Source organism: Ixodes scapularis, unplaced genomic scaffold (assembly GCF_016920785.2).
Source record: "Ixodes scapularis isolate PalLabHiFi unplaced genomic scaffold, ASM1692078v2 PGA_scaffold2__306_contigs__length_199485367, whole genome shotgun sequence".
NCBI lineage: Eukaryota > Metazoa > Arthropoda > Arachnida > Ixodida > Ixodidae > Ixodes > Ixodes scapularis.
In genome coordinates, this window is record NW_024609857.1 from 27018501 (window position 1) to 27043474 (window position 24974).

General features: G+C 45.0%; 1 protein-coding gene and 1 pseudogene across 1 annotated transcript; one reads left to right on the top strand and one right to left on the bottom strand.

The window, feature by feature from the left end:
• The first annotated feature begins 6517 nt into the window (after positions 1–6517).
• On the top strand, positions 6518–10462 carry LOC121048333 (glycine-rich cell wall structural protein 1.8-like). The gene is made up of 5 exons (XM_042291248.1): positions 6518–6532; positions 7602–7797; positions 8769–8992; positions 9818–10118; positions 10161–10462. Exons 1-5 carry the CDS (start codon positions 6518–6520, stop codon positions 10460–10462), a joined length of 1038 nt encoding a protein of 345 aa, XP_042147182.1.
• Positions 10463–16852: 6390 nt separating this feature from the next.
• Positions 16853–17520, bottom strand: LOC121836438 (annotated as a pseudogene).
• Positions 17521–24974: the final 7454 nt, after the last annotated feature.

Genomic DNA, 24974 nt, shown 5'->3' on the forward strand with positions numbered 1-24974 from the left:
CATCGAATAATCATCCATTTAATCGTCCAATTCAACTGACGTTGACCCCAGCTGAATTCTTATTTTGTGCGATGCCTCCTCTATTTACGCGATCAGAAGCAAACATGTTTTTATTTGTTTTTTTTTTTCTAATACCTCTGCATCTCGCAGACTGTTCAGGCTCCCTCAAAACCTATAATGTCCCGCTATCTTCATCAACAAACCGGACTCTACGGGAGAAAAAGAAATGCCCGCTGCCCAGTTCTCAAAATACGCCCGTCCACGTGAAGGTGTAAGTCCCCCCGAGAATCGCAGACCAGATCTGTAGCAGAGCGGCGAGGAAGTGTCGCGTGTATACCGGAGAAAAGCGGTATAGCTTCCTCGCTCCGTTGCAGCCCTGTCCTGTTCCGGAGTCGCTTTGAGTGGCGGGACGTGACCATCTCGAGAGGAGCCAGACGTAAATCCAGCCTTCTCGCCGCCGTGGGAGCGCCTCAGACTCGTTCAGCGCCGTTAACTGTCCGACTGCGCCGCATTCATACGACGTGGGTCCGCCGATGTGCGAAAACTACGGGAAGAAATTATACACGATTATAAGGGGGCATCTCGCAGGCGTCATGTCTCTCTTCGTGTGAATACGCACGTATATTTTCGAGCTTTTAAAGCCAACCATCTTTCACATGTTGTACGAGTTCGCATAGATGGGGCGGGGCGCCTACATAAATGTCATGCTTCAAATTCTTTAAAAAGAATAAAAAAGAAATAAGCGCTTTCTGAATGTGAACGAGTATGGTAGAACGGGTTATATCATCAAGATTGAGAACTCACAGAACATAGATCGCCTTGAAACACGTTGTGAAGTAAAAGCTTGTTCGTAAACTTTCGAGTAAACGGGGACTTTTAGCAAACCGTTACCGTGTTCCGGTAGTCAGGCCGCGCCCCGCGGTCACGGAATCACTCGGGCGCGCGCTTAAACGCATATGCTGCAAAGGCTCCGGTAGTGCGGTGCGTGGAACACGGTAACGGTTTGCTAAAAGTCGCTATTATTCGGAATACCGTTGAATACGAGCCCGAAGAATAATGCGAGTCGACAAACGGGTAACAGACGTCATACTATCACTTCTTGTTCCTTAGTGCAAATCGGGTCTTTAAGGAATAGTTGTTTCACCCGGTGTTATGACCGTTTTGGAACGCCGTCAGTGTGTGTTACAGTGTACAAAGGGTTAGACGTTTTTGAACTGTTTGGAGAAATAACCTTTATTAGAGGAGGAAGGGGGACGAGTATAGCCGCTGGAATGATACGGGCTGTTTATTACGTTGATATCCGCTTGCTTTATTTTTCCGTGCTCATCACCGCCCTCACTGGAAAATGTCGGTCAATGAGATTGGGGTATATAGTCGATGAAAAAGCCGAATAATGAACCAGGAAGCAAGAAGCGTGATTATGATATAACTCACTTCTAGGGATTCTTAAAAGGCGACTCCGATCGAAAGCAAAACCGAAATAAATGACTGATATCACTTTAGTGGAACGAAATATGATCACAGACGAATTATTAAGTCAAAGTGAAACCACGTACTCCGCTAGAACCTATTTTAAAGATGCGACCAGCTGCTTTTCAGAGGGCAGCAAGCGGGCTAGCTTTTAATCGAGACTGGCGCAGCACCCTTGTGACGCAACGTCTCGGTGGAGCTGCGGTTGATTGGCTGTACCGCGTACCGCAGCACCCGTAAGTTGTCCCTTGGCGGCCTTACGGATGATAATCACTGTTTCTATCACCCTAGCATATAGTTTCAGTTTTGCCGCAGGCGCCAAAAATCAAACTTTGAGCCGTTATAATTTATTTATTTATTTATTTATTTACCATACTGCGAGCCTGGCGGTCAACGCAGAAGAGAAATAAAAAAGTTTGTACAAGCAAAACAAACACGTTACAGCGCTCGGACAGATCATTACACTATCACAGGCAAGGTTGTTGCCTCCTGTGCATTTTGTTAATACATATTGACCATGCGGTGGTGCATATACTAGTCAGGCAAACACTAGCGTAATGCTAACTCGATTGAGTTAAGATCAAGACAGTTGGCAGCTTCATTGGGCAGAGGATTCCATTCAATAATTGTTCTACAAAAAGGAGGACTTGAAAACATTTTTATACTAGTAAGGAGCAATCGCCTTGATGTTAGTGATCCTCTGGGAGCGTGATGTTGAAGGCCGCAGGTACAACTGAGGGTCAATCTTCGTCATTCCGTTTGCAATACAAAATAGTTGTTTTAGTCATGCCACTTTTCTTCGCTTAGCCCAAGAGTCAAGTTGTGCCATTAGTCTCAGTGCTGAACAGAATCCATACGGTTGTATCTGGAAAAAATAAATCTTAGAGCTCGATTTTCTATTCTTTCTATTTGAGAATTCCGATTTTTGCCTATATGGGTCCCATACCGAGTTTGCGTATTCTAAGACCGAACGAACATAGCACTGATACGCAAGTAGCCGCACGTCACTGCTAGCATGGATAAGTTTTCTTCTTAGAAGTACTAGCTTTGTGTAGGCTTTTGCAAAAACGTAGTAACACAGTATTGAGATTTACAACACAATATCTAGAAAAACAATAATACCTTGGAATTCAGAGTCGCAACTTTGGCTGGAAACAGTCGTCATCTCAAATTCAAAAATGTTGACCAGAGTTGCCCTTTAAGTTTTCGGTGACTATAGATCTTTGCAAAAATGGCCTTCTGCGCGCTGCCATCTTGGTCTGCTCTACTATGGAACGCCTTATGAGCATGCGCTGTTGCTCTGCTGTGCGGTATATCAGACGCTGCGCATGCGTCCAGAGTTAAATGACTCAGCGGTTTTCGAACAGGTGATTAACACTGGAAAGGTCTTTAGTCAACACCTCTACGATTATACTTCGTTTCATCTCAAGTCCAGACAAGTCCTATACGAGCTGATGGGACCAATCAGACAGCTCCGAAAGCGCGCCGCCATGGTGCTCATCGCGTTTCTGTACTTTTTCTATCATCGCTGAAACAACCATAAACAGAAACGGCCCAGTGACTTGCGCTTTCGACGCTGCTTGAGCGGTTCCATTACACCGTAGCGTCGTCTGCGCCATTACTTAAGCTGAAACAATATATAGAAGACCTAGTGCTGACTTTTCCTGTGTCACTAAAGAAGGCCCACTTATAGGGCCCTACCAGTGCGTCAGAGTTCAAATGGAAGTGCCCAAGCCAAACGGTTACTCAGTGGTCGCGTCCAATCTCTGTCCTACTTGGGCCTTCTTTTGTGGCGAAGAAAAGTTTATCATTAAAGGCCCTGTTATACCCCGTCGTTGAGTGCATTGAATGCAGCGTAGCGCAGAACGCGCGCGTTTCATTTGCCAGCGTGCAGGAACTCGATATCTGCGACCAATCAGTATCGGTGTGCTCTGTGCTACGCCGCATTCGCTACGCTCGACGTCGGAATATAACAGAGTCTCGTGGCTCTCTTATAGTGGTGGTGTAAATTCCCTAGATAAGAGTTTCCCACAAATAGCGGCATGCTTTGAAGCGCCGACTGCGCGACGGTGGAAGTTTAAGGGAGTGAATGGCGGAGCAAAGCAAAAGACTTAACTGAATGCCGCCATTTTGTTCCAGTGGAACGTGCTTTGTCACTTGTATTGGTTGTCATTACTTTTAAAAAGAAGTATCAAGAGACTTGATGGTGGTGTATAGCCAAACGCGCCCCCTACAATGATGAAGGCCTCCGCACGAGTGCCGAAAGATGACGTAACGCGAGTGTTGCGTCGGAGTTCGGCCACAGGACACGCGTTCAATCAACGCGTCGACGGACGTTCGGCTTCGGGCTCTGGTCCAGTTGCTGAGTTGACACCGCCGGACTCTAATGACGTCTCGTGTAGGAAGAGAAGGATGTTCGCGGGTATCGATTATTTTAGGTGGGGTTGGTGTAGCCCGTCTGACTAGAAATGCAAGATTTAAAAGAGAGTCGCGGAAGAATTACAATCGTCTTCTCCCTCGACGAGTCGTTGCGGCTCGAAGAAGGTGTTTCGGGAAAGATGAAACCCTCTGCATCGAAGACGACGAGGCCCGTTTCGCGGCTCCTTCTGGTCGAGGATCCGACGGGGGCTGCTGGCTGCCCGCACAACTGGGTCACACCGCGAGGAAGCTAAAGATATGGCTTTGGCCCGTTCCTCCTTTTGTCCTGTTCTCCTGAGCAGAGGTCAAGTTAATGGAGACCGTTTCTCTGCATCCCCGGGTGACGAGGCACGGAGACAATGAGCACCGCTTCGAAGCGGGACTGCGGGAAAGCCGCAAAATAAATAAAGATACATAAATAAATGCGTCGAGGAAGAGGACGCTCGCGCGCGCGCTGAAACGTCTGCTTCGGACGACGAAATGCCTTTGTGCGACTCGCCTTGAGGGTTAGGCCGCTCATCGAAGCATTTGGCCGTTTGGAGACGTCTCTTGTTAGAAACCATATTTCCGTAGTTTAAAAATGAAGGTTAAAGGAGGGCGGTTGGCCAACTTCGATTGTTTCTTTGGCTCCGTTCATTTTTGACGTGAACAGTTTAAGTAAGTTTCTGCTCGTCTTCTTTCTCGAAGAGAACGGTTTAGCTTAATCACTGGGAAATATACAAAGAACGCTATGGGAATCACGGAGCGCCGAAGACGGTTTGACCTGAAATATAAATCTACGTAGTGGCAATGAGCATCATGTTTCGCGTGATGGTTGCTTCCGCGCAGATTGCGTTCTGTTGTCTAATCCTTTTTTTTTTTTTGCGTCTAGTTATTTGCTACCTGCGCTCCGCCGGCTTTACGTGAATTGAGATGCGCTGGCATTTTTCTTAGTTTCTGCACCGGGTCGTCAGGTCGCATTATGAATTTCTTTAAATTTGTATGCTACAAAATGTTCGAGTATTTTATTTGAAAATATTTTTCCTAAACAAATAGCCCACAACCTTTCACACGGAACCCTAATTATCATGAAAATAAAGATTCCCTTTTATATCGTTTATTCCGTACAATTTCGAGGGCCTCAGAATAAAGTACTCTCGAAATATCATCGATATGAAACCTGGTAAAACTCCGTGCAGCTTATTTCGCTTGCTGTTCATTATTAAGAGAAGAATTGTCGTGTGCCAATGCCAAGCTATGTTACGCAGGAAAGTCTAGTACCATTCAACAAAATAAACTAGTTTTCTAGTTTCTCGAAATTAACATCGGCTAAAAATCCTTTCTGTGGCGGTGGTATCGCGGTTGTTCCGAGAATTACCAGTGCCATTAAACACCAAGGTGACGGTTTCAAACGCGACTGGTTGTGATTTTAGGAAAACACCTTGTGTGTACAGGCGAAGTTTACCTGACATTTTGGTTGCAGGTAAAGGACTCCTACGACGCCTGGCTTAATCCTCAGTCGGCGGCTGGGAAGTCATAAATGTCATAACTTGATTGATACGGTAAAAACTCTCGAATCTAAATATAAAGAGATAATTAATTAAACCACTGTCCAAAACAAAATTATACATGAGGTTTGTTGTTTTTTTCTCGCTTTGCGAACATTTTTAGACAAACAATAATAACGCAATTATCATATGTGAAAGAGTACAGAACGGTAGAGAACCAAATATAATTTGCAGGGACAAGGAAGCTATGGCAACTGCGAGACTCAATTAGCACCTCAGCCCAGAAAGCTCCTAACGAAGACCTAAGAATATCCCAAACTCCAATCGCAGCGCGGGGGAGGCACGTCAAAGCTTCTCATTGTTCGAGCACGATCGCGCAAATGCAAAGAAGGACCTTTGCCTAAAAACGGTCACTGGCCCATATCATATCGGGAGGTTGCGAGCCGCCTCTCAACACCTCCATTTTGAGACGCGTCTCCACTTCCGAACCGTTTTACATGACAATGGCGGGAACAACTCGGCTACCTTCCTCCTGTGCGCTAGAAATAGCCGCACCACCGAGTAATAGACGCAGTAGGGCGAAGCAGCGGGGATGACGATAAGCAGTAACTCATGGGTCGCTAGGACACTAAACACCAAGGCGAGAATGTCGCCGGCGAACGCTGCAACTAACGGGCAATTCGGATCTACGGCTTAGTCTCCAGCGGAGGCGACACAGGGAGTAGCATCCAGTCTTCATGTACGCGCCAGACGGCGCCGCGAAGATCCGGAAACCTGCATCACAACCCTTGTGGGCACAGAAAGGGGGAAAAAAAATTCGGTGTCTGTTTTCGGTTGAGGTTCTCCGCTACCATCCGCACACCTGAGGCGGAGAGATGGCCGGCGAGGAGAGTGGTTGCACCGAGAGTGAAAGTGGGCTACGCCGTCTCACTTTCTGCTTTATGTGGTCGGCGTGGAAGAGCGGACTTCCCCCGCGCTCTCTCGGAAGGGCCCCCTTCTGGAGTCCCCTTCTCGCCCCGGCGGCACGCACGGACACAGGTGGCGCGAGGAGAGGGTAAGCCTTATAAAAAGACGTGCCCACAGTCCGAGAGGGCATCAGTGCTGTCCAAGGCTCCGCGCCGAACGGACATCCCGAGACTAGCATGGCCGTCACAAAGGTAAGAGGAAGTGGGCTCTTCCCAGAGTGGGGTCACGATGCGGCTGCCAGAGAGCGCCCACCCGACTGGTGCTGCTACCCTGCTTAAAATTCTTCGCTCCGACGACGCACGCGGAGAAAGCGGCTACCTGGCTTTACGGCCGTCCTTCATAGAGGAAGCGCAGCAGAGAAGGGATGTGTCGGTAAGACATATGGTATAGGAAGTACTCTAAAGAAAGAAACCTCCCACTGCGACTGCTACACTGTGATAAGATATAGGCAACGGTGAGTCCCAAAATGTGAGAATGTTGCGCCCGCGCTAAATTTAGGTTTTTTTTTAATGTGCTAGACTGCAGAAACTTTTTAGCACTATAATAAGAGAGAGATTAGTGTAAGAACCAGCGATGCTCATTTGCACTAGCGCAATGCCTGAACCTTTCTTGTAAAAAACATGGCCAAGAACACATGCATGGTACTATCGAGCCAGTGAAACTTGAACGGTGCCCTGACGGAAAAGAAATGCGTGCTTTTCGTAGATGGGTAAAGCGGAAGGATTTTACAACAAGGGATTTGTGTAACAGCCAATTTGCATAGTGACCAACGATTGGTCAATAAGAACGATGGCCTTAAGCAGCCCTACTCTAGTGCGTAGTTTGAGTTTATAAAATTAAATCTGATGCTTCGCTGACGAAAGTAATGAACGCATAATGGACACGATCAATTAAACATTTAAAACGTGTCTAAGTAACAATATATGCTGTTTCTAAGCATATCTTTCGACTAATTGAGGTTACGTCTCCCTGTTTCGTGACCGAGATACATGGTACAAAAGATGGCATGGAAATATGCTCCTTGAATACTCAAAAACAGGACATAATATACCAAAAAAAAAAATCCCGAAATGTCTTAGTACAGCTTCAGACTACATGAAGGTCGCTAGCGTGCTTGGAAAATCAACGTAGTTTAGGCGCCTTTCGCTTGACCTTTCTCATTCTTTCTCAAGGAAACTCTCTAACATTATTTATCTCATTTAACATGACGAACTTTTCGTAAAGCTTAAAATGTTTTTTTTTTTTCTGCTTTTTTTCTAGGTGATTGCATTGTCCCTGAGTTGGGCACTGGTTTCCGCTGGTGGTCTTGGCGGTGGCGGCGGAGGCTTCGGTGGTGGAGGCTTCGGAGGCGGAGGCTTCGGAGGTGGAGGCCACGGAGGAGGCTTTGGAGGTGGAGGTGGCCATGGTGGCGGTTTCGGAGGCGGAGGCGGTGGTGGCCACTCTGTCGATGTTCAAGGCGAGCATTTTTATATTATATATTATTTACAGTACGAAGAAGTTTCAAATAGTTATCGTAATGACCATAGGAAGATTCTCGCCATACTGTTGGGTAACACTATGGTCATTTTTGTTGCAGTTTATTAGAGCTCAGGGCAAAATGTTGCCCTGAGAATTCTTAAACTTTTAGCGCGAACCCGCTAGCATAGAGCTGCAGCATCACGTACATCAAAGTGCTATAAAGTGCAGTATACTCGCAAAAAGAATACACTGTCTGAAAGACACAATCTTCTATCTTTGAATACTTCTCCATGCCTGCACGAAAGACTCTAGAGTATCTTTTAGAACCGCACCGCCAACACTGACGCTATGAGGGTAAGGTGAAAGTTGAAATATATGTGTACACTTACAGAGCAAAAAAAAAAAAAAAAGGAAACGAAAAAATTAATTTAGTGAAATAAGCATCAAGTGAAATATTGATGATTCCCAGATGGTTCCTTTAAGGCTGATTATTCCTGTTTTTCAGAAGTCACCAGTTTGTTCTTACTTGTGTTAGAAGCAAACCATTGCTGCGAAAACGTAGAGCACGCCTCAATCTTTTATTGCAGACAGAAAGTTTGATGACCTAGACAGTCCCAATATACGTTTATTTCAATGGACTGAACAGTCTACTGAAACTTCTTAAAATGTTCCTGAAGTAAAAAAAAAAAACACTGCCAAAAAGCGATTATTCTTTCTATATTTATTCATATTCATAACAGATTGTAGATATAACATCACTGCTATGATTTTCTACACAAAATACCGAAAACACATGATGGCTGCAATCACCGACCCTTAACGTTCTTCCTTATTCATGAGGAGAAACACGAACCTGCAAAACTGTTTGATACAGATCTGTTTTCTTTTTTTTTGCCTCCGTATAATTCATGCGGAGAGAAATAAACAGTGCAGATATGACTGTATTAATTTATTATTTTCCAAATGCAGCGATCGACGTGCCATCGGTAACGGAAGGTGGTGGCGGAGGAGGCGGGTTTGTCGGAGGAGGTGGAGGAGGTGGTGGCGGAGACACCGCCAACGTCATCGTCATTAAGGGTGGAGGCGGCGGTGGTGGTGGTGGTGGCGGCGGCGGCCGTCAGGTGACCACGCTGCGTCGCTTCACGGCCCATGTGGACACCAGCTCCGTGCCCATCGACTTCCAGCATGTCCAGGTACTATGTCATTGAAAAACCTCTACTACGAATGGCACAAGGGAACGTAGTACATAAGGCGGTGCCGATTTCAATATTTCAATCTACTTTATCTATACGGCCCTGTGTCGCACTCAGAACAGAAGTCATTTAAATTTTTTACAGTTTGTACGACTATTGAAGTGGGCGATCTGAATCGTGATTTAATGGACACGCAGCCTCAGGGGAAAATGGCTGAGAGGCTCTCAGGTGCGTAGCCGACGGTAGCCAGAGGTGTCGGAGGCTGTCATTTATATAGCGGTCCACGAAGTTTCTGCGAATGAGTTGCTGTAGTCATTGTTTTCTGTCGTGGAAGGCAAAAAAATGCAGTCCAACTAAGAAGATGAGCCGACTGAAGACTCCAATGGCCTTCCTGACCTTATTATGATGGGTGCTGTATGCCTGAATATTGTTTTACTAGGTACCTCCTCACGGTGAGACAAGAGTGGCTGCCTTCTTGCACCTTGAGTTTTTCATTGAATGACTCAACAACCCTTTGAAAACCGCGAAGTTAGCCGGACCTGAAGCCGACAGAAAGAAATTGAAAAAAAAAACCTCGTCAGAGCCTTATTGTGGCAGCCGATATTTCTGCATAAGACAGCTTTTTCGAAAATAGGCTTAGAGCGAAACGTCAGCCACTACTCTGAAGCTTCCAGAAGGCTCCTGGTAAATTTAAATGTCCCTAGGGTGTCCTATCGATATTCAAAATTTCACGTGTTTCGTCTGGAGCACACTAAGTAGCGGCTTCTCGTCGGTTGATAGCGCACACCCAGCACGGGCTGAAAAAGAAGACATCTTTCCCCACAGATACCGAACAAGTTCCCGAGCCGGCCACTTGGTGCCACCCGGCACGGCCCCGTCGGTTACATCGTCGCCATGGAAGGCCAAGCTCAGGTTCAAGGAGGCGGCGGCGGACACGGCGGCGGCGGAGGAGGCTTCGGTGGAGGCGGGTTTGGTGGAGGTGGCTTCGGAGGAGGTGGATTCGGAGGCGGAGGTGGCGGAGGTGGACACGAGGTGTTCGAGGTCAAGGCTATCTCCGGAGGAGGAGGCGGCGGCGGTGGCGGCCACGGCGGTGGTGGATTCGGAGGAGGTGGCTACGGGGGTGGCGGTTTCGGCGGAGGTGGCTTCGGCGGAGGCGGTTTCGGCGGAGGAGGTGGCTTCGGAGGTGGGCATGGAGGTGGAGGTGGGGGCGCCAATTTGCAGCAAGTCCACGTTGAAGAAGAGACCAAGACGCACAGTTCTGGAGGCGGCGGTGGCCACGGAGGCGGCGGCTACGGAGGTGGCGGAGGCTTCGGAGGTGGAGGCTTCGGAGGCGGACACGGAGGCGGAGGCGGTGGTTTCCAAGTAGAGAACGTCGAAGTCGTCAAGGTGGCAGCAGGAGGCGGCGGCGGCGGGGGAGGCTATGGCGGTGGCGGCGGTGGTGGTGGACACCACGGTGGCGGATGGCAGTGAGAGAGTGGTACGTTGCTGAGTTGATGGAGCTTGGTATCTGAATATTACCAGGACAGGAAGGACCATGAAATGTTTTAAAATAGAGGTGTTAATTTGCATTGAAAGCTAGAGTCGGTGGCAGGTTAAAAATTCAAGGAAACTCCTCCCAGCCCTTCGTACTTTAGCAGAGCGAACGCTGTCGAAAATAGAAAGAGAGGTTAAGGTGCTTCCACTGAACTCTTTACCTTTCACCGTCTGTAGACATCAAAGACGAAGAAAAAGAAAGTTTTTATATTGCCAATTTTATTTGTTTTATTAATTCTATGTTAACCCAAAGATCATTGGATGGGAAAGGAAGTAAAACAGTGCCACGCAAAGGAGGGCTCGGCGTTGCTTCTGAGATTTAGATTTCAAAATCACTGTTACATTCGCCTTAGCAGAGTTTTCTCTGTATTGAGCACGTAAATTCTGATTTGAAGATTCTTGAAAAACTATACAAGAACCATATCATTAGAACATTGAAGGTTCAGCGCTATATTTGTTAATAATATATCGGGTGTCAGTAATAATGATAATGATAATAATAATAATAAATGTTAGTTTCCATCATGTACATGATAGAAGTAGGCCGAGTTTAGAAGTCATCTTAAACCCCGTTTACTCACTTGCGACTTATGACCGGAGAGGCTAAAAACCGGGTTTTCAGCCTTTCGTGACGGCTTGCGACCGGCGCCGGAGCAGCGCAGCCGGCCGTAAGCTGTCACAAGAGGATTAAAAACCTGCCATGTCGGCGTCGGTCGTAGTCATACGCATGTGTGTGACCGGACGTGCATTGTCACCCATACAGCAACCGAACACCGGCAGGAGCTGTTTCGTTGAGTTTGCTTTTCCGCATAAACACAAGTATTGCTCAAAAGCCAACGCTGTTCTCCCAGGGGACTTCGGACGATGACCCAGTTCGATCGGGACGCGGCATTTAATTTCCCCAATTGAAGTCGGATCGGAAAGTGAGATATTTCAAAATGTAATATAAATTATCCTGGTTAATTCAAAAATGGGGATAACTATATATATATATATATTTGTTAAATTTGTATTGACGTTGGTTTTTTGTAAAATGTTTAACAGAGTTGTACTGCCGTCTCAGAAAGAACCGATAAATGCACATTTATGCAGTTAGAAAATGGTAATATCTGGATTCGTAACTTATATTGTTGATTCATTCCCGTTTTCAAACCAACCCAATAAAAAAGCACGGCACTAAGTTTGAGCAACGTGCAGCACTCTTTAACACCAGCTGTGTGAAATGGAGCAGGGGGTTGAGCCAAGTGGAGTATTCGGTTGCTCATTTTGCCAAACTCCGCATAGAGGATGTTGTCGGCCTATTTAATGTTTCTTTTTAGTTCTTAGATTATGACCCAAAAACAAGTTAAGAAGCACAGGTCACGATGCGTTCCTCACTGTCATTCTTGTACGTTTGAGAAACAGCAAGACGCATTCCGTGATTAATCGAAGCCTAGGTTCGCATGAACTTCATTTAAAAATAATCAACTGAGATAAACGAATTGACTTCAATTGACAAAGGAGCGTATCAACAAAACCAGATAGACCAAACAAAATCTTCTCCGTTTCAATGCGAACGGTTGGAGTCGCCAATTTCAGTTCTTGATCAAAGATGTCCAGAACTAAACAGAACACAAAACAGACGACTGGGCGCAAGTATTCCTCCCTATGTTGCGTCAGTTATTAATATAACGGTAGAATAGTCTATCGTGCTGAGGCACCTCATGATTCTACGGTTCGGGGCTTGTTTAGTCAATGCACTTCCCTCCGAACTCCGGGATATTTAATCTCCAGCACACAGTAGTGATCACATATTGAGTGCACTGCGTCGCAACATTCGTGCATACCAATATTAATGACTCGGAATGCCTTAACCTCCATCGCGAGCCGCCTCAGGTTATGGTGTTTTAGCCGCTTCACATATACTGGTGCTTTAACCGAAACACTTGGCCCAATGTCCCCTTCTGTTTAGTGCTTTTTTAGTTTCTCCTTTTTACAACATCATTTGAACAGAAATTCATCTGATGTCATTAAAACGTTGTTTAGTTACAATATAATTTTGAAAGGGTCAACTGACTTCATAATTTAGACACCGAGGCAAGGATAAATAAAACAACGAACGAGACGACACAAAACCTTGATATTTTGTGTGATCTTTTTTTTTTTTCGTTTATATCTCCATTTATTAGGGTTTAGATTATAACGTTTTCCAACGAGCTCGTCCGCATACTTTCGCTGTTTGCAGATGACTTCTTTGTTTCTTCATGCAATGTTCAAAATACACCACCCTTACTCGCGTAACTCACACAAGAAGCTTTAATAACAGTCGTATTTTGTTTATGTCTTTCTTTACACTTCATCAATTTTAGTAGCACTCAGGCTGACGCCTCCAACCTAGTGGAAAGCAACAAATTTGCCTGAAAAGCGCATGTAACTTCACTTTTTTATATTTTATTTTGATGTTCAAACTGTGACACCTTCACTTGAGTAGCTTGCACCAGAAGCTTTATTAACAATCGTATTTTGTTTTTGCCTTCCTTTTTCTGTGAGGTCCCGAAGTCATACTGGAAACCCTCCAACCTCGACGAACTCTCCGGCACGCCACAGCCGACCGGGCACGCCCGCTTCCATACCAGCGAAGAAGCCGCGCCCCAGCGGCGGTGCCGCGCCGGACTTCTCCAACCGTGTAATATATTGTTGAGCTCGCTCGCGCTGTGCATCGCAGCAAGGCGCTCCCCGCGCCGAATGTTAATAAAACTCGTTGTACATACTGTAAAAAGAAATGCACTAGCTCTGGCTTCCGTGTCGTTTCCTTTTTGCTCGTAAGTAAGCGCCCAGGCTCATGAGATATAACAGGGCCAGCTGTCATAGTACGTGGTTATGTACAGCATAGTTTTTCAACTTCCGGCTCTGGAGGTGCGTGCCAAGGCAGTGAAGTTTCTCGGCCCGCAGTTTGATTTTATTTTTCTGGGAATTTAATTTATAGGATAATATAGTAAGGGTGCAGGCGAGCTGGTGAATGTTAACTATATTGAATAAACCTGAGACTGGGGCAGAAAAGAACGAGTCGAAGTAACAGGAAAGGAGAGGACGACGTCTCCAGACATCGTCATGTCCTTTTCTGTTCCTTCGACTTTTATGTTATTTTCTGCCCCAGTCTTAGGTTTATTCAATGTGGTTAATTAATGACCTTTAAACCCCGCAGAAGCTAAGGTATCGCCCAACCAGATATTCTTTGGTAAGAGTCAGGGTATGGCCACCTAAACCTAAATCGCTTATTTAATTCCAAAGTTAGGCTTTCCTCCCCGGCAGTTCGTTTTCAACCGGTATTCTGGGGCCCAGATTAACGAGCAACTACCAAAGATAGGCTTTCCTGATGATTGTTTGGTTGTTGCCTGGCATCTTTGAGTCGTCTGTGGCACTATTATGGCGAACCAGACCAAAGCCGATGACTTTTCTTAGATAGCTAGGGCCAAGGCATAATACCTTGGACTTAACTATCTGCTTGCAGCAACATCTTATCAGCCCAAGTGAGGTCCCTCAGGTTGCCAAACTTTGGTTAAGTTAGGTAATCACCTTGCGTGTCAACTGGTTATTTACTCTGCCACACTTAGGGAAGGCGGACTTCGTGGTGACCACTAAGACACACGTGCCTGATAAGGTTCAAAAAGCTTGTTCATGTTCAAGAGACATACTGGTACTAGGGGTCCACAGTCAAATTTGCAGTATGATGCATGAATATTTTGGCAATAGCCTCAGCATGAGTAAATGCTAAGGCTGCGACAAGACAAACAGACCTTGTTGGCTTTGCAATTGTAAACCATCTCGTCTGTTGGCTTCGTTGGTTTTACTGTATTTAAAGGAAAGGGAATCAATCTGTTGCGATTTAAAATGTTTCTGTAGGTGCAAAATTATTATTAAAACGTATTAAAAGGGTTTTTAAAGTAAGGCTTTTGCTTAATAAATACGGATGGACACGGTCAAAAAGAGGGAACCTAAGAGTAAAACAGTTGTTCCCTGAGACCTCTTTGCACTGATATGAGCCCAACTTTGTTTTGAAATGGCGATGTGTTCAAACTTTTGTGTCCTTCGTGCCGTAATCTTTTTTAGAGCGATCATGGTAAACCAGTTCACCTGCTCGTTAACATTTTCTTTGGTCGCTCCTGGCCGGTACATTTATTTATTTATTTATTCAAGTTCCCTTAAAGGCCCTCGTTGAGGGCATTACATAAGGGGGGGTACATAACACGAGAGCATAAAACAGTAACAACGACATATGCGGATACATGGGGTGCTGCAAAACAACGTGGCATCGCCACGAGCAACGGCAATACACAAATTAGTCTGGGTACATAGGGAGCGTAAGGGGATGAAAACATTGATACATGGCAACCAGTAAAGCACAAGACAAACAAATAGAAAGGCACAGTGGGATTAACAGAAATGAGCACAAAGAGCGTTGCGAAATGCGGTGGGATCCGTCTGGGTCACAATAAGTGAGGGGAGGTCGTTCCTATCTACAATAGAACGAGGGAAGAAGGAGGAGTTAAAATAGGATGTGCTGCCTGAGATGCGAGAAACGTGACACGGGTGATTTAGCCGCGATGAAGATCGCCTGGGGGGTAGGAGGAGCGGGTCTCGGAGCGCAGGGAGGTAGTAGTAAATTTTGTGAAAGAGACAGAGCCGCGCTATCTTACGGCGGACGTTTAGTAAAGGAAGGTTCAGTTCGCTCTTTAGGGCGGATACACTAACCGACCAATCGTATTTCCTCAAAATAAACCTGGCAGCGCGGTTCCGGACTGCCTCGAGATGATTTAAAAAGTATATTTGGTGAGGGCTCCAAATGTCCGCAGCATATTCCGATTTGGGTCGAATGTATGTCTCATAAGCCAACTTTCGCACGAATGGGGGAGCCGATTTCAGGCTTAGACTTATGTAACCGAGGCAGCGAGACGCCTCGGTGCATATAAGTTCGATGTGAGCGTTCCAGGTAAGATCGTTAGTTAGAGTCACACCGAGGTATGTATAGGACGGGACGTCTTCGACTAAGTTATTTTCTAACTTGTAGGAGAACTGAGATCCTTGCCGTTTTCATGAAAATTGGACTACCTTGCATTTAGATTTGTTTAGCGTCATTAACCACCTGGTGCACCATGCCTGGATTTCGTCCGGGTCTCTTTGAAGTAAAAGATGGTCTTCAAAAGAAGGTATCCTTCGGTATAGGACGGAGTCGTCAGCGAAAAGGCGGATGTTAGAGGATATTTTGCCTGGAATGTCATTAATAAAGATCAGAAAAAGTAGGGGACCAAGACCCGAGCCCTGGGGAACTCCCGAAGTAACCTCAGCGCGGGTGGATGAGGAACTATTAATTGTGGTGAATTGAGTGCGAGAGGAGAGGAAATCCTGGATCCAGGAGAGAATGAGAGGGTCAATTCCGAGGCATGAAAGTTTGGCAAGCAGGCGACAGTGAGCAACGCGGTCGAAAGCCTTTGAAAAGTCTAAAAATAGGGCATCAGTTTCGTGGTTGGATTCAAAATTAGTGTATAACTGGTGGGTGAATTCTACGAGTTGCGTCTCACAAGACAGTCCCTTACGAAAACCGTGTTGCTTGTTGTAAAAGAAGTTATTACTCTCAAGATGAGATACAACGTTTGAGTAGATAATATGCTCTAGGAGTTTTGAGGCTACGCAGGTTAGAGATATAGGGCGGTAGTTCGAAGCCGAAGAACGATCCCCAATTTTAAAGACCGGAACGACCTTACCCAGTTTCTAGTCGGATGGTAGGCATCCCTGCGATAAGGACTGCGAGAATATTAAGTAGAGAAATTCGTCGGATATTGCTTTGGTGTAATGAAGAATTTTGGGGGTGATCTCGTCAGGTCCTCCAGAGGATGTCAATTTCAAGTTGTCAAGGAGTTTCTCTATTCCAGCGCATGAGATGTCAATAGCTTCCATTGACTCGCACGGTAGTGCTGCCAATATAGGAACGTCGGCGTCTTCTAATGTAAACACAGACGAAAAATAGCCGTTTAATACTGTGGCACAGTCCGCTTCAGATATCGGGGACCCGTCCTCGTTGGTTAGCTGGATAGAGGAGGAGCGAGAGTTGGGGGATATTATCTTCCAGAATTTTTTAGGGTTGTTACGCAGGATACCGAAAAGATCCTCAAAAAAGAACTTGTGTTTAGCCAGACGAAGGTTCCGAGTGTAGGTCTTAAGGCGCAAAAAGTATGCATCCCAGGCAGCGTCGCAGTCTAGATGCCTTGCTCTTCTAAACAATCTCTTTTTTTTATTGTTGAGGGACCTTGATGCTTTGTTATACCATGGGTTGCAATGATTGCTCCGTATATGTACAGAGGGTACAAACAGGTCAACGAGATTATTTAACTTGTTCTTAAAAAGTAACCAGTTCTGTTCTACGGTCCTAGAGTAAAAACTGGCGGTATACAAAGGCAGATATGCAGAAAGATTGCTGTTCCTTGCGTCGAAATTGACTTTGGAGTAGTCCTTGATCATTTTTGAGGATGGGTTTCTATAATGGATTGGTAAGGATAACTCCACGGTCAGCAGATTGTGGTCGCTAAAACCTTTCCTTTGGCAAATAGTTGTCACCAGGTCTGGGGACGTCGTTAGAATAAGACCAAGGATGTTGTCTTCACGTGTAGGTTTGTCGACGACTTGGGTGAGATTATGGTTTAAGCATAGATCGAGAAAATCCCTGGCTTCACTGGACCCACTAGTTGTTAGACTAAACCAATCTATGTTAGGGAAGTTAAAGTCGCCAAAGACTAAGACATTTGATCTTGGGTACCGCTCATTGATTTCAAGCAGCAGAGAATGAAGCTCTAATTTGGAGGTCGGTAGCAGACACCGATTATAGTTTTTGTGCAGGACGATGTAACACAAACAAAAGTAGCCTCGATATTGGAGCTGATAGTAATATGAAAGGAAGAATTTTTTTTTTTATTTATTGATACTACTATTTCTTTTGGGAGATGTGGTAGGAGGGGGTACATAATGTTGTATAAAGGCATACATTTCTAGTAATTTTAGCACACGCGAATAAGGCAATCAATGTCATCATTATACGGTGTTGAATAAAAATTAGAGCAAAACAACAACAACAACAAAACAACCTGCAAGAAATACCGTCAATCGCAGGACTTACAGAAACTGCAAAGGTTAGCAATGAGTGATGACTCAGATGAGGCATTTATTATATGACTGGGTAGGGCATTCCAATCATGAATGGTCCTTGGGAAAAATGAGAACTTAAATACATCGATCCCACAGCTGTATTCTTGTAATGATCTACAATGAAAATTTCGCGTGGGGTAATTATGGAGAGCAGGTGAAATATATGTAGAGGTGTCAATATTAAATCGGTTGTTTAGTAGGTCGAGCAAAAATTTTAATCTTTGAAACATGCGTCTATGGGTTAATGGGCTAATGCTGGAACACACATATAGTTCGGAAACCGGGTATTGTCTCTGAAATTTGTTGTATGTGAAACGCAAGCCTTTTCTCTGTATGGATTCAAGTAAATTTATGTTGGTTTTAGTAAACGGGTCCCAGACAACGGACGCATACTCTAATATAGGCAGAACAAACGTTTTATAGGCTGTTAATTTTACATCCGATGAGGTTTGCTTTAAATTTCACCGGAGAAACCAGAGCTTAGTTAATGCCTTGCGAACAATATATTTGATATGGGTGTTCCAACGCAGGTCGTTTGAAATGATTACACCGAGGTATTTATAGGAAGTCACTTCGGCTAGGACAGTATTGTTAATGGTATAATTATAGAAAAGAAAACTAGTTTTGCGGGTTATATGCATGCGAACACATTTGTTAACATTTAGTGACATCTGCCACGAGTCACACCAATCGTGGATCTTGGATAAGCAGCTGTTAAGTAATGTCTGGTCACTAACACCATTTACCTCAGTGAAGATAACAACATCGTCCGCGAATAAACGTGCTCGCACAGGAATGTTAGCAGTGATTTCATTTATAAAAATTGAAAAAGGTGAAGGCCCAAGGACTGACCCTTGTGGAACGCCTGATAGCACAGGGACTGGTGAGGATGCACTAGAGTTTATCTGAACGTACTGTTTTCTTTCTAGCAAGTAATTTTCAAGCCAGGAGTGGATGATATCGTTTTGCACGATTGATTTAAGTTTTAGAAGCAGTTTACAGTGTGACACTCTGTCAAACGCTTTGGCGAGGTCAAGAAAAATTACATCAACCTGTTTAGAACGATTTAATATTTCAGCAAAATCATGAACGGTTTCAAGTAATTGCGTTGTGGTTGAAAGGCCATGACGAAAACCATGTTGATTCACATTAAAAAGTTGTGATTTTCTAAATACGCCGCCAAATGTTTAAAAACAACGTGCTCTAAGAGTTTAGAGCAGTAAGGAAGCAAAGGAATTGGCCGGAACTTCCCAGGCAAGAGATGAGATCCAGATTTGTGAACGGGAACGATCTTGGCAATCTTCCATTCTACAAGAATGACGGACTCCGACAATGATCGTTTAAAAATTAGATAAAGATACTTTGAGCACTATTCTGCGTAGCGAACGAGGAACATATTTGGAATGCCATCGTGACCAGCAGCTTTTTTTGTCGAAAGATTAAGCAACGCTGAAAACAGTCCATCGGGAGAGATAAAAACATTGGGTAACACTGATAGGTTGGGTGACAGGTTTAAACAAGGAATAATGCCGTTATCTGAGGTGAAAACAGACAAAAAATAATCATTGAAACCTTCAGCGATGGCACAGTCATCCGTTATTAATCTGTCCGAAACCATAAGTTTGGAAATGTCTTTTCGAACCGGGGACAAAGACCTCCAAAACTTATCGGGTGATTCCCTAAGGAACGTGTGCAAAGTTATATTGTTATACTTATGTTTTGCTAGGCGAATCACAGCTTTCAGTCTTGTACGCATTTCATTGATATTTAAACGTCTTTTGCCCTTCCTGGCACGATTAATTTTTCGTTTTAGGCGTAGGATATCGCGAGTGATCCATGGATTATGTTTTCTGGTAACTTTGACACTCGGTGGAACAAACCTTCGTAAACATTCAAGCACGGTTTCTTTAAAATAATTCCAAAGGGTATCAATAGAAGAACCATCAGAACACATGTTTGAAAAAGAATCAAACGACACCTCAAGCGCGTCAAGTAGTGACTCGTCTTCTGCTTTAGAAAAATTAAACACACGCCTAGAAATCTTCTTTTTACGTAATGAAGGACGAAGTGTTGAAGTAGAAAACTCAACGAGTACCATTTGATGATCAGAGATCCCATCCACCACTTGGCAGTCGTACGTACGTGCTGCAAGTGGTTCCGATAGAAACACGAGGTCTAGTGTAGATTGAGAAGACGAGGTGATTCGTGTTGGACTACTAACAATTTGAAGTAGATTGTTATTATAAACCAGGTCAACTAGCAAGGATGAATTAGGGCAATCACTGCCACTACACATAGAATCCCAATCGATTAAGGGTAAGTTAAAGTCACCAGCCATAACAAGAACCGGGTATTTTTGTTTAATCTTAAAAACAAAATCAGCAAGAAGATCAAGAACGGATGAGCAAGCATTTGGCGGACGATAGACTACGCCGACGACGATTGGCGGAGTAAACCCGGTAAGCTTTAGCCATAAACACTCAATATCAGGAGCGTCATTGATTACAACAAAATCCAAATGATTTTTCAGGATAACTGCAACGCCCCCACCACGTGATTCGCGATCGTTCCGAACAATGTTATACGAAAATCCACTTTTTTACCGCTATTAGCACGCCACCTCCTCTCTGTGCGGACCGATCACATCGCTAAATATTAAACATTAAGTTAGGGGGGGAAATTTCGCTGTCACTTATCTCAGGCTGTAACCACGTTTCTGTAACAATGACAATGTCAGAATTATTATCTTGAATAAAGCGACTGAGCTCGTCACGTTTGGGAAGGAGGCTACGGATATTAGTGAATGTGACTTTATGATTCGAAGTCTTTATACGTCGCGTAGTAACGGGCGGCGGTGACCGATCAGAGACAGGTCCTCGTCGCTATCTAGGAATCTCTGTGACGGAGTCGGTCGTAGAGTCATACTGGAAACACCTGTCATTGACGTACAGTTTTTCAAAGCAAATTTTGAAAAGGGAGTTCAGTGATTTGCCATAATGAAAGAGTTTAGTGCGAGCCGTGCGTACTGAAAGCGAGAAGTCCTCACGCACCGCGTACCGAGTTTCCTTTAGTTTTCCTCCAGAAAACAGAACGTTCTGCTTGTCGTTGAAGCGCAAGAATCTCACGATAATCGGTCGGTTTTTGTTAGCCGTGAACTTTCCCAGCTAGTGGGAGCGTTCAAGGTTTTCGGGGCTTATCTCGGATGCCTAGGTTTTGTGCAGAAACCCGGATTACCTTTTCCTCCGACTGGGTCCATGTTTCAGTCTGCGAGTCCGGAATGCCAAAAAACAGCAGATTTGACCTCCGCAGTCCATTATCTGTGTCGTATCATCGCGAATTTACCTTGTAAAGTTCCGACACAATACCGCCTGAGGCCTCATGGTCAAGAACGTCGCGTATGGGAGAGGCCTTCCCTGCGGCTAACTGGGCCTCGAGAGCTGTAACTCTATCGGAAAGTGCACTCACATTTTCGTCGGTGGACTTTTGAGCGCTCTTAACCCGCCCAAGCTCGGCAAGCACATCGTTCTGGCTCTTTTCAATCCTGGTGATAATTTCAAGAATACTATCTAACTGCTCCTCCACAGTTGGGCCTGGGTTTGTCTCAATGTCACCCGATATTTGCAGTAGTAAAAGGGACAAATAACGAACATGAATGCATTTGACAAGGAACGCGAGCACATGCTTACGACAGTCAGGGAGGTCGTAGGGGCACAACATCGCCATCAAACACAAATCGTTACTACGATAACAGGCGGCATTAGAAAGGGGACCAACCTGAACAAAGGATAGGGTTTGCATCGTTTCTCGAGCGATGTCGTGCCCCAACTGGCCGTCCCGCGTGGTGGGCTTTTGTAGTCGGCCGCGGAGGCAGGGGTCACGTGATGTCCCCGAGCTTGAGTGTTGCCAGGCGTCGAAGATGTACGCGCCCGGGTCGGGCCGTGTGAGCCGCGTGGTCGGTGAAAGCATTGGTGGGCCTGTCGCCAGATGCTCCGCGGCGATCCGTGAGTCATCCCGTGTCAGCGGGTCGTGGAGAAGATTTCCGGGCGAGGTTGGCGAAGTCGTAGCAAGGGCAGCGGTCAGCAACACCTGAACAAAGGATAGGGTTTGCATCGTTTCTCGAGCGATGTCGTGCCCCAACTCACCCTTTCCTGTTGACACAATTTCTTCTTGGGTATTTTTTTTAATAATGTAAAATTAATCGTGTTCGTGCACCGGTAAAATTAAATTATATTTATGGTTTCAGCATATTCATTTCCATGCGAGGACGCTCATGTTTACATGTAGGGTGCACTGACATTTTACACATTAAAGAGGTGCAAAACGCCTGTTCCAGAGACTTAGACCCATAACTACACCATTTCAGCACCCTTAATTAGAGTGATACACCTACCTTAATCATAAAATATGGTACTGTTGCATGAAACACCCTGCATATTTTGAATGGTGTAAAATATGAAAAGACGGTGGAAAGTGCGCTACGGTAAAGTGAGCCGAGCACCGTTTTTTAAGGATGTCTGCGCTTCAAAAAACAAGTTTTAGCGGAGGTTGTTTTAGGGACTAGGCCGAATAATGTTTGCTTGTACACATTTTTACTTGGGAATATCTTCCATTGAGTTAGATATATTAGGTTTTTTGTTATGTATTGACGAGAAAAAGGCAGCGTACGTACTTGTTTCCTTCGTAATTGCGCAGACTGTCACCTGCGAGTAAATGTCTTTAAATTGTGGAGCATATAGAGTGGTGGAGGGCAGTCACCAGTGTAGTGAGTCCTCTCTCGTGCATATTTTACTGCGTCTTTATTGACAATTTCTGTGCAAGTGAAAACTTAATGTGGTGCTTATGGCTTGTAAACTTCTTACTCGTATGAAACAATATCCGAAGAAGGCTGCTAAAATCGGCAGCATGCTATCTTAGTTTGCATTCACCGGTAGATTAAAGGTGTTCTTTAACACTCTTAGGGTGTTAGCCCTTGTACAAGTTGATTGACACCCTTGAGAATGTAATTTGTTTTAGAATGAGTCATAAAACAAAGTGTTAATCAAAAGTAAATTTTAAACTTTCCGCAAGGAATAACCGCGTCATAACAACATAAAAAAGTACTTATGTCATGAAATAGTATTTGTCATGCGAAGGAACAAACACATCTTTAGTCTAATTAACTGTTACATGAAACGGATTTCTGAAATGCTGTTGCAGTACAACATAAAACGTCATTCCTGCCCTATGTCGTAAAATAAGTATTTCATCACGTTGTATTCTCTCAACCTATGGCGTCCGCGTTAACGATAGCCCTAAGCATTACTGATGAAGATTTTATATATAGACGCGCTAAAATACCCAGTTAGTCTACATTGCGGCTAAGCACTCGGGCTTGGTTGCATGGCAGCAATCTACGGAGGGACGTCGGCGAATGACAAGGTCAAAATTATGTTTATACTCGTTTTAACCTCAAGAACCACTGTAAAAAAAAAGGGCGGCTCCTTGCGGAGCTTTACTAATTTCCCCGTTTATTTATATACGATTTAGATTTAGAGAAAATTTTGATGTGGGAACATTTGTGATTAGATATGTTATTTCTTCAAGGCGTGCACGCCTCAAACGCCAAAGAAGCACTGCATTTTAATCCGACAACCAAATCACATACCAACTACTTCACGCGGCGTATGAACAATGCTCAAAACTTTATTTTTTTTTTGTAAAAAAAAAAAAAAGAACAAGTATAAATTGGAAAAAAAAATGTGCGCTGCGATTCTAAGCATCGAGTTTGACATGCTTACGTCATGATCAGTTTAACAGCGCAGACTGCCTTTTTAGGCCTAAATATACTTTCAGCTGCGCCATTTTCTCACCCCTCTCCATAGATTAAAGGGATTGGCTTTCCCAAGGGCACTGCGGGAGAGTAAACACCCAGATACCTTAGAGTGTAGCGAAAACTACAAACCTTAAGCCTAAAACCAATACTATTATAGTACATTCTTACCATATAGTCTTGCTTAGTCTTCAAAGTTACTAGATAAAAAATAAATAATCATTTTTGTCTTCTTTCCTGCAGTCGAGGAGGCGGTATTCTGACAACGTATACATTGTGTTTTGCACCATAAGCACTGCTGAAACGGCTCAGTCAAAAAATAAACAACGCACCGTGAATGGCTAATGGTTCGAGGTGCATTGGGCACGAGACGGAGCTTCGAATTGTGCGATTCAATCCTAAAAAAAAGAACGAGGCGTTGGAAAGTGCTTCACTTCTTTTGTGACGCCAGAACAAGGTTCGGTTGGCACAGGTTAACGGTGAGCACCAAGTTACGCCATTTTGAACTTTGATTTTTGAAAACAGAACGTCTATTACAGTTCTTACGTTCCCACAGACCCTATACCCGCGACCACAAACCTCTGATAGTTACTTAGTATAAAAAGCGGGTGGGCAATCGGTTAAATAGAACCGTCTACGCCAGGGGCCGCAACGTATACAGCTTGCGAGGCGCACTCCAGGAGAGGAGGTATGTTTGGTTCCAAGCCCTCTATAATGGGACGTATCAACTCAAGAGATTAACCAAATAAAGTTGATTGATCAGCTGATCCCCAAACAAACAATACGCCGAAAAATGAATTCGCAGCGAACCCCATACTTCGTTTCAGCGCAGCTCCGAGCGTGGCCAAAGTTGCGTATGGCCAAGGCCAATGAAATGCCGGCGATAGGACGCGACTTCCGCCTGCACTTCGCATATCACTCCGTGCGGAATCTGCGCAAAAGTGCAGAGTATTCGAAGAGAGACATTTCGTCTGATACGGGAGTATCGACGGCATCGTCCGTCACATAATTAAAAATGTAATTTCGCGTCCTTTGGCGTTCATTGCAGTGGCTGCTTGCCTTCACGGAGAGCCGTCGCACTGTCGGGAGAAGAAGGCCAGAGCTGGAACACGGAAGTTGGTCATGTTCGATGCCCAGTCGGGCCTTCCTCTCTGCCGCGGTGCCGTCCGGAGCCCACGGAAGAAACGCGCTCTTTCTGCGAGCGCATAACAGCAACAGAAGCATGCCGCGTCCTTCCGGTCGCACTGAAGTACGCGCTTTCTCGGCGCTCCACCGGCACCGCAAGGTTTTTGCCTCTGACCGCCGCCTTGGCACCCGATTTCGCCACTTTTTTATCGCAGGGAGTTTCGCGCCGTCGCCGGATGAACCTTTCGTCCATATCCCAACGTCTGTAAGCTCCGATGTTCGTTGAACAACTTCGCGGTACGGCGCGGTTTGAGACTCCTGACGAAGTAGAGTGCAAAA